At 50.3% G+C, this 11,939-nt stretch overlaps 5 protein-coding genes across 5 annotated transcripts; 3 read left to right on the forward strand and 2 right to left on the reverse strand.

Moving 5' to 3' along the window:
- Window positions 1-979: 979 nt before the first annotated feature.
- Window positions 980-1,369, forward strand: BO79DRAFT_208866 (uncharacterized protein). The gene has a single exon (XM_025682475.1). The coding sequence runs from the start codon at window positions 1,104-1,106 to the stop codon at window positions 1,353-1,355; it is 252 nt and encodes an 83-aa protein (XP_025540023.1). The 5' UTR covers window positions 980-1,103; the 3' UTR covers window positions 1,356-1,369.
- On the reverse strand, window positions 1,197-3,962 carry BO79DRAFT_264494 (Zn(II)2Cys6 transcription factor; the record flags this gene model as incomplete). The annotated part of the gene is made up of 4 exons (XM_025686798.1): window positions 1,197-1,377; window positions 1,460-3,400; window positions 3,459-3,635; window positions 3,794-3,962. 4 exons carry the CDS (start codon window positions 3,960-3,962, stop codon window positions 1,364-1,366), a joined length of 2,301 nt encoding a protein of 766 aa, XP_025540024.1. The 3' UTR covers window positions 1,197-1,363.
- An 872-nt stretch (window positions 3,963-4,834) lies between these two features.
- BO79DRAFT_12764 (uncharacterized protein) lies at window positions 4,835-5,528 on the forward strand. The gene has a single exon (XM_025677964.1). The coding sequence runs from the start codon at window positions 5,048-5,050 to the stop codon at window positions 5,423-5,425; it is 378 nt and encodes a 125-aa protein (XP_025540025.1). The 5' UTR covers window positions 4,835-5,047; the 3' UTR covers window positions 5,426-5,528.
- A 368-nt stretch (window positions 5,529-5,896) lies between these two features.
- BO79DRAFT_12761 (LamB/YcsF family protein) lies at window positions 5,897-6,979 on the forward strand. The gene is made up of 3 exons (XM_025677963.1): window positions 5,897-5,920; window positions 6,001-6,205; window positions 6,272-6,979. The coding sequence occupies exons 2-3, from the start codon at window positions 6,078-6,080 to the stop codon at window positions 6,906-6,908; spliced, it is 765 nt and encodes a 254-aa protein (XP_025540026.1). The 5' UTR covers window positions 5,897-5,920; window positions 6,001-6,077; the 3' UTR covers window positions 6,909-6,979.
- Window positions 6,980-7,194: 215 nt separating this feature from the next.
- Window positions 7,195-9,628, reverse strand: BO79DRAFT_264502 (asparagine synthetase B family protein; the record flags this gene model as incomplete). Its single annotated transcript, XM_025686799.1, has 5 exons — window positions 7,195-8,443; window positions 8,488-8,749; window positions 8,801-8,884; window positions 8,943-9,400; window positions 9,460-9,628. 5 exons carry the CDS (start codon window positions 9,626-9,628, stop codon window positions 7,338-7,340), a joined length of 2,079 nt encoding a protein of 692 aa, XP_025540027.1. The 3' UTR covers window positions 7,195-7,337.
- Between the last annotated feature and the right edge of the window lie 2,311 nt (window positions 9,629-11,939).

The raw sequence follows: 11,939 nt of genomic DNA on the forward strand, positions 1-11,939 counted from the left end.
CTCTCCTCTCCATACAGTAAGAAAAGAAAAAAAGAAAAAGTAGGTTAGCTCATCCGCAGAATTACTTGCATAATTCCTACTAAAATCACTCCCCAAGCAAGGCAAAGCAAGATCCGAAATCAAACCACGACAGGAGAAGAAAAAAAAAAAAAAAAAAAAAAAAAAAAAAAAAAAAAAAAAAAAAAAAAAAAAGAAAACTAACTAACTAACTGACTAACTAAGCAGAGTAAAAAAAACTAACTCAACCTTTCCCTTTTCCTAAGCAAGTAAAAGCAAAAGCTGAACTAAGCCCGTAGTCCTGCGGGTTTTGGTGGGGATCGGCCGGTCTTAAAACGCTGGCTTTTCCCACCTTGTTCTTGCAGTCTTGATCCTTTTCTTTTCTGGTAGTTGAAGCAAGAAGCAAAGAAGAAGGGAAAGAAACAGAAAGAGGAAAGACAGGAAATACCTCGACTTGTGACCGACCAAAGCAAAACGTACCGACCGAACAGCCCAAGCAGCAAAAACACTACGGCCACCCAATGCAAATCTTCTTCCTCACGCAGAAACCCCTCAACTACTTCCTAGCAGCATAACCCTCGTCCAACTCGCATATACGCCCCGACTGTTCATCTTGTAGACAGTTGTATACGATCGACCATTCTCAGAAACTGTCCCCTGCGACTGCCCGCCTACCATCGCCTGTTTGCCCTCATTCTGACCTATATTCGAATCGCCAAACAGTCAATCCTAGTACTCATAGTACACTCCCCTTGCGAACTACTATCGTCTGTCCCATGCGCCATTCAGTCTGCCAGTAATCTCGGTCGGAATTCTTGCTCTTCCCTAGCGACACTCAAGACCATACACCGACGCGCCATAGCTCGACATTAATTTATCCCAAAAGAAAGCACCCGGGACCTGACAAAACTTCCAGGTAGTCCCGTAAAGAATGTGACTATTTGCTACACTCATCGCAGAACGCCTTGCTGATTTCAAGCTCCAGTGTAAGACCCCGCGCGACAATACCCATTCAATCAATCCAAAAAGCATATATTCTCCGTCGCGCCATCAACCCTTCAATCGTTCAATCATCTCCAAGCAATCATTGTACAGCCCTCGCAACCATGGCTACTACTGTGTCCATAACGAGTGACCTGGAGCCTTATCTGGCATCCCTCCGATCGTATCTGGCTAAGAATAAGCCCCCAGCTTCTCCAACAGAGGATCCAGCCGAAGAGTCCGAGACAAATACCAGCTCGAGCAATTCCGACCAACAAACTCAGCGAGAGCAGCCATGTCGGAAAGGAAGCAAGAATAACGATCGTGCTGGCCGCCCCCGCCCGGTGATGAAGATGCGCTCGTGTCGAACACACTAGTACTGGTCTTAACCGAGGAACACTATATGAATGAGCTGGTGTTCTCCACAAGTACGAATAGCAAAGCAGACTCAATGAAACAGCAAGCAAAAGCTCACACATACCTTCCCATCCCCAATCCTGCATTACGTTGATCCAGTGCAATTTGCCCCGAACCGTCTTTTCGAATTCAATATTCTCCAGCGGGGAGATAGCGGAGCTCCGTCGCGAGTTTCCAATAGTAGCCTTAGAGGCCAACCATTCCTCCTGGATCGTCCTCCTCCACGGCTCCTTGGCGTAGGTACTACGGGCCCTCTGATCATTCGACCCAAGGCTAGTGAGAGGCACTCTATCGTTCGTCAAAGTCTCCATGACAGAGTTGATCCCACGCGCAGACGATCCCCGCAACCGTTGTTTCTCATCTTCGAAAGCATCCCTGCGTGCCCATACTTCGCGGACTATCTCAATGCAGCGATCAATTGAGCCCAGCATGAGGCGGGTTTGAATAGATTCCCACCGGCTCAACACCCACTGACGATCATCCTCTTGCTCTGCTTCGGATCCTGCCGCCAACAGAGGGAACATCTGGATAATCAGGGTTCGAGAACTTGAAGGAACGGTAGCCAACAAAATCAGCACGCGTTTGGCAAGCTCGGAGGTCGGCTCTGAAGGCATCTCAGGTACCGCCTGGTGAAGGTATAACAGTGTTGCCCAGCGATAAGCATGGGCTGTCTGAATACTATGCTGGACCTCGGAAGATGGGTCCTCTGGAGGCTCGAAGAATTGCGGTGGTTCCCACTGCTCAACAAGCCTTTTCAGCTCTATGGCTTGCGAAATAAGCGAGATGGAATTAGATGTTGTCTTGCGAACACGTTGAACCAACCGAGCCACTTGATTTATCAGAGGGAAAAGCGTCGTAGCGCAGCCCATCAGAGGATCAATCTCATGTACAGCGTGGCTTGGGAGTTGGAAAAAAGGAGCGTTCACCTCCAGATCCCCCGATTCATCACGAGAGGTCAAACGAGCAATTACGTCCATATACAGCCACGTATTGTAAAGGAAACGCACCCTGCTCAGGTTAATCCCACGCATTTCGCCTTGAGCACCGAGCCCCACCACTTGTGAGACTAGGGCTTTGGCACCTTTTAGATGCTGAATGCAGGTACGAGTGTGTTGGTCCCAGGTATCGGCAAACGCAAGCGCCAGGCTCGTCGCTAATGCTGCATCAACCCTCATGTTCCGTATGTCGTGCACCAAGTGGGTGATGCTCTGGCGCATGTGATCCACACCGTGAACTCGCAAGGCTGGAAACTCTTTGCTTGAATGGAAGGCAGCAAGCGAGAACACAGCATGATACAGAGCTGGTGTCTCTTTAGCCAACGGCCAGATCAAAGTCCGCCACGGATTCTCGTGGACACCGTCCTTTACAGACAATATTCCACACGTCACCCTATCAAACTGCAAAACCAGCATTTCTGGGCTTGCAATGCCGAGGTTGGGTTCCCTGCAGATGTTGAATAGTTCCTGGTGCGGAGCAATGTTCATGTTGGCGTTCTCCGGCCGCCCGGACTTCATGCTTCGGTCGGGCCTTCGTACTATCTCCTCGATATCCTCATCATCAACCTCCATCAGTTCTTCGAAGCTAAAACCTTCTTCTGCAAAGGAGTTGTTGCGCCCAAGGTCACGTTTGGGCTCGCGCCCATTCCCCGGCCTTTGCTCTACTGCAGCCAATGAGACATCAGAAATCCAAGAAATCTGGTCTGAAGGCGAGATGTCTGTGAATGACGATGCGAGAATGTCTTCATTGAAGCTCACTGGCGTTAGCTGACCAACAAACTCATCTGGGTTGCTAAACGAATCATTGTCGCTGAATGAACGCCTGTTCGTGCGTTTTGAAGGAGATGCATTCTTCGAGGTCAGGTCAGCAAAATCCATAAAAGACCCCGAGCCCATGCAAGGAAGGCTAGAGGCAGCTTGCTGTGACTTTGATGCGCTGGATTGGTTCTGTGGAATGGAGGATCCCGAATTTTCTGTACTTGGGTTCTCATTAGACTGATATTGGATAGCTACAGGAACGTCAGCAATACACCCTCAAGTTGAGATGGCCTGGGGCTGTTGGCATACCTTTCTTTGTATTTGCACTGCCATTCGTTCCCCCAACGAAACTCTTCTGCCCAAAGCCGTTGCGCCATTTGAATTTCTTTATGTATCCTTCACATGTCACGTTTCGCTTCCTACATTGAATACAACTTGGCTTCGTCTCGTCACATTTCAATCGCTTGTCCTTGCAAGTCTGGCAGCCTGGATAAGGTGAACAATAAGACGTCAGCGCGCTGCGACTTTTGGAGCGTCTGTGCCCTTGTCACTCTGCTCATGCCTCTTGTGCTCTTAGTTTAACACATCTGTCGCCCTCCATGCCCATCGCGCTAAAACTAGTAGAAAAAGTAATTATACCGTACCGTTACGGCTCTTGGTCTGCTTCGGCTTGCTACGATCTTTGGCAGCACCTCGCTGGCCTGCAGTCGAGTTCTTGGGAGAGACAGACTGGTTGGAATGCCCGGCAGCCGATGCGGAGGGACGTTGAACGTCTAGAATAGCAGATGGGGAAGGGATGTTGATGTCTTCCATATCGGTATCTGATGTGACGATGACATAAACCGATTCCGGATGGAACGTGTCATAAAGAGTATGAGGAGAAGGAAGATAGTTGTCCGAGGAAAGAGAGAGGGGGTTCACCTCGTCAACTAGGTGGTGGGAAGGGAAGAGGGGAGAGCAACCGAGCAGCTTTCGTGGAGACTTCGAAAGCAGATAAGGCTGTTTTGACTGTCCGATGGCAGGGGAAACAGAAAAGATAGGGAAAGCGTGGATGTGCGATAGATAACTCAACGCCCCGAGACGGCCCCAGACGGTGAGGAGAGAGAGGGACCTCCAGGTGATAAGAGTTGCACTAGAGCAGCAGATTGCGGAGACAGCTGGTGCAAGTTGTGCGACGCGGATTCGTCGATCCGAGGTAGGAGCTCAGACAAGAGCCGGGTCTCCATTGGAAGCATGGCGATTGGAGCTAGAACACTCCCTTTCATGCAGGTTTCGATGATAATGGATGGAGGCGGGAGGGGAAGAGACAAACGCCACGGCTTGCGAGGGCGAAATGCCCGTCGACCAGTGAGTGCATTTTTTTTTAATTCAAGATAAAAACACAAAGATGGGAGCAGTTGCTCAAGAAGGGGTTACTGAACACAGGGGACACCACAGACGATGTTGAAACAACGCTGCGAGGCGGGGATAGGATGACAGACGCCACCAGGGAGCAGGATGAAGTTGAGAGGGATCGGAGAGGTTCAGCCGGTGTGGGCGACAGCAGATGATTGCAGTTGGTGGGTGGTGGAGGGAGGTAATCCCCGCGTTCCTATTCGACCGCCTCGCCTTGTCACCTGCCGGCTTATCCTCGACTTCACAGCCACCGAAGCACAAAGCAGAAGATACTACGATTGTACAGACATCTCCCAGTAGGCAACAGGCTCCAAACTTCCCTCTACTACTTGACTTACCGTCCGTCCATCCTATCTAGGTCCCACACCATCCTAAACATTCCATTCCTGGATAACGGTTGACCGCTCCACAATGGGTAGGACAAGCAATCAACAGCACCGGACTTTCAATCAAAACTTGTCTCAAAATCTGCCCATCTCTAGCAAAGTGCCATCTGCAATGAAATGCTCCGATCAGCATGGCGGAACTCCAAGGAGGGCATGTGGTCAGTCGACCCGATAGTCTGTCCATTTGCCAGGAATGCAACTACAATGCCATGGTCTAGACTTATTATACAAGGTTGTCGCCTGTTCCCAGATGTTAGACAATGTCTTCCGCCCTCGGATAGATCCACGAGTAAGAGTCAAGCTGGTCTCCAGGATGACTGCTGGCCTCGTGTTTGTTCCAATCCCCGGGACATTCAACGTCACTCGAATGGCTCTCTGTCTGGTCGGCAACCGAATGCATCCCGGCATTGTGTGCAAGGCCCAGTCGTACAGCTAGCATCAGGTGCAACACCTAAGCTTTCCCTGCTTTGGAAAATAGCAATCCGGACGGGATAACGGCATGCTCGCAGTAAGTATTTGGAATTATGCGTGCCCAGTTGTGCGGAACGTGTTTCACGAGTATCCTTTGTACGCTCCTGACAATCTGGGTTGTATCAACATAAGGCTACATTGGGGTCCTTTGGCGTGGGGGCCGTCATAGGAGAACCTAGTTTGAAAAGTCGAGCTTTTGATGGGTTGATGTCACCTGGGTGTTGGGTTCTTATTGACCGATTTCGGCATTGATCTGAAACCGAGAGCGGGAGCAAGGGAGGGAGAGATAAGGCGCCGGGAAGATGAGGGGATAATGGATCCCTACTCCGCACGCTATTTTGGACGGACACAGCGAACCCCTCGCAAGTGGGTCGTTGTAATCCCTCCAAGACATTGGTTTTGGGGGATCTCCAAGGCATCGATAAAGTTGCCAGGTTGCCACTGAAGTCAATTTTATGCGGCATACGTGATGATGCCCAAAATTTAGGCACAATGCAGCCAATGCAGCGCAACACTACGGTAGGCAGTTCCCCGCCTCCAACAACCCCACTTCCCAGGACCATGGAACCAACCATGAACGTATTCCAACAGCTTAACAGTTAATCCTACAACCATCCCATATATCGTCACCCACTTCACACATACAGGGTACCCCTAAACCACATATCTCACCACCATGCCTCCCCTACGAACCAAAGTCTTCATCAACGTCGACCTCGGCGAAGGCTACGGGAACTTCAGATGCGGCCCGGACGAAGAACTCATCCCCCTCATCGACCAGGCCAACGTAGCCTGTGGATTCCAGTAAGCAGCAATTTCTCATAACCCCAAACAATCACCCCAAACCTAACCCTCTCTTCTTTACTATAGTGCCGGTGACCCCCTAATAATGCAAGAAACCGTCTCTCTGTGCAAAAAGCACAACATATCGATCGGCGCCCACCCCGGCCTCCCCGACGTGCAAGGCTTCGGCCGACGCGAAATGAAGCTCAGCCCGGAAGAACACACCGCCAATGTCATCTACCAAGTCGGGGCGTTACAAGGCTTCCTAGCGCGCGAAAACATCCCCCTCCACCACGTCAAGCCGCACGGCGTGCTCTACGGCATGATGTGTCGCGACCTGGAAGTCGCGCGGGCCGTCATAAAGGGAATACCACCTGGGGTACCGGTCGTGGGACTCGGAGGAACATACATGGAGCAGGCGGCGAAGGAGCTGGGGGTGCCGTTCTGGGCGGAGCTGTTCGGAGACGTCAAGTACGGGCCGGATGGCATGCTGGTGATTGATCGGAAGAAGAAGCCGTGGAAGATTGAGGATGTCAAGGCGCATGTGAGACAGCAGGTGGAGGATTCGTCGGCCACGGCTGTTGATGGGTCGGTGGTGCAGATGGGGGTTAAGGATTATCCCGTTACCATTTGTTGTCATTCGGATTCGCCTGGGTGTTTGGAGATCGTGAAGGCGACGAGGGAGGTGGTTGATGAGTTTAATAAGGCGAATGGGTTTGCTTGATGGGCGGTGGAGAGGGGGGATTGATGGCGTTTAGTGTTGAATAGAATGATTAGATGATGTGGGTGGATGCTCCATGCTTGGTGTTTCCTGGGGAGTAAGCTAATGATAGATCCTACCGCTCATCTTCGAAGCTTCGGTGAGATTATAGTACATTCACACAGCAAATCAATCTAGTCACCCCTTGCAGATGATGACCTAAGCCTTCAATTCCTGATGAAGAGGACTTGTAGGTGAAGGGTTCAAATCGATCTCACTATTCTACATGAAGTGGTGCCATAAGACTGCCGTTTTCACTATCCGATTCCGGCTCCGACTGCCACGCACAAAGGCTGATACTGATGGGTTCTCCAAGGCGCCATAACTAGCTGAACAATGCTTCAGGCCACTGCATTCGCTGTGCTAATCATCTAGGTCTCAGCACAGCATATCTTACAACCGACTCCTAAGCATCGCATTCTCCGTCCCTTCATACGCCACCACCTCTCTCTGAGGATCTTCCGCCGTCTTCACCCCGAACCGCTTCCCAAGAACGACCATCTGAGCCACCGATAGTGTATTTTTGAACGACAGCGTATCATGATCGCGAAAGGCTCTCACGAAATCCTCCTGTACCCCACGCCACTCCAAGAACCCCAGAGCTCTGACATTGGCCTCTGTCACTAACGTCTCGAGGATCCTATACACCGGCCCATTCTTTCTGTACTTGGTTGGACCGACATAAGGTTGCTTAGTGCGGTTATAGACCTCCTCGGTAACGAAAGGCTTCATTGCCTCGCGCAGAATATGCTTCTCACGAAAGGTCTTTGTCGCAGAGCAGTATTTGATTTTCAGACTAGGTGGAATCCCGTTCACATATTCGGTGAGGTGATGGTCAAGGAACGGCGGTCGCGACTCAATCTGGTACACCATGTCGATGTTGTCCCCTAGGTACCGGAGAATATAGTTGGCCAATATACTTTTGGTCCATTGGTATCCTGTTGAATGCAACGGATGCCACTTTGTGGCCACGTCTGCGAGGACCTTATCACTGAAGCTTCTGGCGAATAACAACTCGGGGCGATTGTGACTGTCTTTGTAGACCCACTTTTGGAAGCGTGGCTGGAATAATGCGTTGAATCTGGGGAATACGGAACTGTCGTTGAGAGTTCGAGAAGCCTCTGCATCAGAAGGAGGGGGAAGTGCGCCTAGAAAGCCTTTGGCGATTAACGCATGGGCGACCTTCCGTGCCTCCGGTAGCTCGGCCATGGTGTCCGACGAGGCCCATGAATGGTCTGGTTCCAGTATGTAACGCCATATGAAGTCCGCGTAGCCAGCAAAGTGCTCGTCGGATCCCTCGCCGGTGAGCACGACTCTTTTGCCTGCTGCATGGGCGGCCTCTGCGAGGGCTAAGCGGCCCATTCCATTCACGTCGGGTATGGGCGTCTCTGTATGCCACACTGTATCTTCTAGTCTGGAAGCAATGGCATCTTCGTCCATAATGACTGGATGGAAATCAACCCCTAGCCATTCTGCCGTTCTCCGGGCGACATCTGGAACTGGTAAGTGGATTGTGGAACCATGGAGGGCCAGTGACAAGTACCTGATTCATCCAAGCCACTGCTCTTTTCGAATTGAACCGTAAAACAGCTTAGATTGGAGAGATTTCCGCTTGCATCGTTTCCCAGGCTCTGGCCTTGTCGAATAATATGTGCCGTCATACCCGCAATGGCCGAAGAGTCCAGCCCTCCACTTAAGAATACGCCAACACCCACGTCAGCACGAAGTCGATGTTGCACTGATTCTAGAAGAAGCTCCCGGACTCTGGCCACCATCTCTTCTTCTGAGTGTGGGTAGACATGATGCTGTGTAGGTCTAAGTCAGTATTAATTTAGCATCTAGCGCAGCATGCTCACTTTATCGGGGTAGTCAAGATCCCAGTACGATTTCACCCGAGGAGTATTGAAGTCTTGGCTAACGAGGTACTGGCCAGGACCGACCTGGTTGCATGATCAGTGATCCATGGTACGAAGAAGTCGTACTGATTTCGTCACTCACTCGGCTCACGTCTTTGAAGTACATCTGGGGCCCATACAGCCAGCCTTTCTCCCTCAAATTGGCGACGTTCCATTCAGGACTCCATCCAAACGACAGAAAACATTTCATCTCAGTGGCAACCACTAGTCGGCCATCTATGACCGTATAGTAGAGAGACTTGATTCCGTATCGGTCCCTGGCAGCGATGAACAGCTGTCGCCTGGCATCCCATAGAACTAGAGCGAACTCGCCCCGTAAATGCGAGAGGAACGACTCTCCGTAATGTTTGTAAAGTGCAATGACAATTTCGCAATCGCTTTTACTTTTGAAGTCATATTCGCCCGATAGCTCAGCTTTGATACGGTCATAGTCATAAAGCTCACCGTTCACAACGGCATGAATATTGTCCTCGCTGTCGTGGAATGGCTGGTTTCCGGCGGGGCTTAGGTCGATGATTGAAAGTCGGACGTGTCCAAGCCCTTTGAGTCTCCATGTTAGTTTATTGCATACCACTCTTCACGACGCTATGTGGACTTACCAACTTGACAGTCCGAGCTAAGCCATTGGCCTCGAGCGTCAGGTCCTCGGTGTCTAATCAAGTCCAGACTATCGTTGACTTTCTGTTCCAAATCTCCAGTGCAGGTAAACTCGTCATGCTGCCAGTCAGACCTCCCTTGGAGGGCAAGAAAAGCTGTAAGTCCACACATGGCTAGCTTCCAGCATTCGGTATGTAAGAGCTAGGGGTACGGCTCTCAAGGTGCGAGACAGCCTTCCTTATGTAGGTACAAATGTATCAGCTCAAGCTTGGGTCTCGTGGAAGACGCATGCAGCCACAAGGTTCGATAGGAGACGTGGTTCTGATACACAACGCTTGCCTATGCACATTTGGGCTCCATAACTCAAATGAGAGCCCTGAACCGGAGGGTGAATGACGACCAGATTTGGGCACCGGGTTGTCCATTTTGGAGAGTGAATATTCCACACCCCCACGGCAATTTCCTGCAAGTTTGTTAGCTCAACGAGATTGCAGACTTAGTACGTTCCTCGCGTGGCTCCTTGCAGCAACAACGGAAGGCATGGTGAAGTCAAAACTGGAAACCTCCTGACTCCCAACATATCAGCTACTATCCTGGTTCAGCTTCTCTGCAACGAACTCATGACCAACACCTCAGTGACTCGACCAATACCTGCAACTCCCGATGCTTTGAGATCTGCAAAGTCGAATATGCAACTGTCTCAATATAGTATATCAAGTTACAACATCTTCTAGGATCAAAGCGATAATAGCACCCCACCTATGTATATGGACGACAATTTCCATCGTGGGTAGTGTTCGAGGGCCGCGTGCTTGCTCTTATCCATGGTGCATTAGCGTGCTCCTCCGATTGGCGTTTCGAAATCAGTTCAGAACAGATCTACTGGATCACAGATGGAAGAACGTTCCCCGGCATAACCGATTCAACCGCAAGACCGACGAACCATATCCCACATCGACAAGAAACACTTCGAGATAATTCAAGGCTGGCATCTCAGCGCCTACATTAAGTTTTAGACCATATGCCATGGCCTAGCATGGTTATGTACCAGGTTATCCTCCAAGCGCCACTGTGGGATATACAACAAAGAATGGTCTATCAAAACCTGGTTTGTCTCTCATAATCTAAGCCATTTTGGCTGGTACAGAATGCTCGGACTCCGGAAACAACGCGCTGACTGGATCACACAAAGAAAGCTCATTACCACGTATCAAACAAGTGGGATGAGGCTGGCCGCAACAAACCTATTGGTCTCCAGATGGTATCATCGAATACTTTCGACCCATTTCTTCCTCGGTGAGCCTTCCAATTAGGATAGTTCGAAGATGGTGGGGTCAACCCAGGACCGGCCTTGAGGCCCCATGACTCTGAAACCAACCAGCACTAACCAGCCCTATCCCTTCGCGCGGATTCGCCCTCGATCTTCTCGTCATCTGGTTTCTGGGTTGACCATGTTCTACAACTGCATGTTGACTTTGCTTTCTGTGCAACAGAGCCGCCAGATACACACATAGAGATAACAAATTCGGATCTATGAAGTGTTCCGCCGCCCTTGATCCACATCCCACGACGCGGTTTACTAAATAACTCACCACTTACTCCAATTTGATGGAGACCAACTGCATGTGTGTGACCCTCTGCTGAAGCTACGCGACTAGTTTCAGCTGAACAATTTGTTAGGCACACTAGTAATCAACTATATCACGTGTACGAGACACCGTCTCTCGGAGATCAAATCACAATCATCTATCCGAGTGATGGGGCACGACGGTGCAAGGGATAGTATTAGGATGCCCTATTCATGATGGAGACCCACTTCAGGGCCAGGAACTAACTGCTATATCAAAAAAGAGCCGTCGGCGATTCCACTGATCATAGATCCGAGCGCCTTGTCTGATAAAGGTCTAGTGGAGAGCGCCACCCGGATTTGAATCTCGCTTGTTTGCTATTGGTTTAACGGCCCGGTGCCAATAGCCTCTTCTTGGCGGGCCGTTGCGTCTCACCGCTACGATAACTGAGGGTTTGAGGATTGCCGTTCCTTACGTGGGCTATATTTGCTATAGCTGATGAGCCTTGCATTATCACAAGTGCTTAGAAGAGTCTAGATCTTGGTTTACTCGAATATGCCGTAGGATTATCGTGGGTACGTAGCAGGGCTTTTCGATCAAACTGACGATCAACTGGATGCATAAAGCTACCTTGCGTGTGTCAAGGCAGTCTACAAGGTCTGTTCCTGTAGTGAGAAGGTTGTACTACCTACCGGCGATATTCGGTCTTATCAAGACCCCTGTAATTCTGTCAGTTCAGAGTTGTCACCAAGTTCCACTTTTCCTCGCGTTTAAGGTTGCCCTGCTGGCAGATTAGGGCGCTGTTCGTAGTTACGACCTGCATGAAAGCAGTGAGTCTGACCTATGGGAAAGCGGATCACTAGCATAATATGACGAACTAAGAACGGGACAACTCAGATTACTGCACAAGTATC

The sequence above is a fragment of the Aspergillus costaricaensis genome, assembly GCF_003184835.1.
Source record: "Aspergillus costaricaensis CBS 115574 unplaced genomic scaffold BO79scaffold_14, whole genome shotgun sequence".
Classification (NCBI taxonomy): domain Eukaryota; kingdom Fungi; phylum Ascomycota; class Eurotiomycetes; order Eurotiales; family Aspergillaceae; genus Aspergillus; species Aspergillus costaricensis.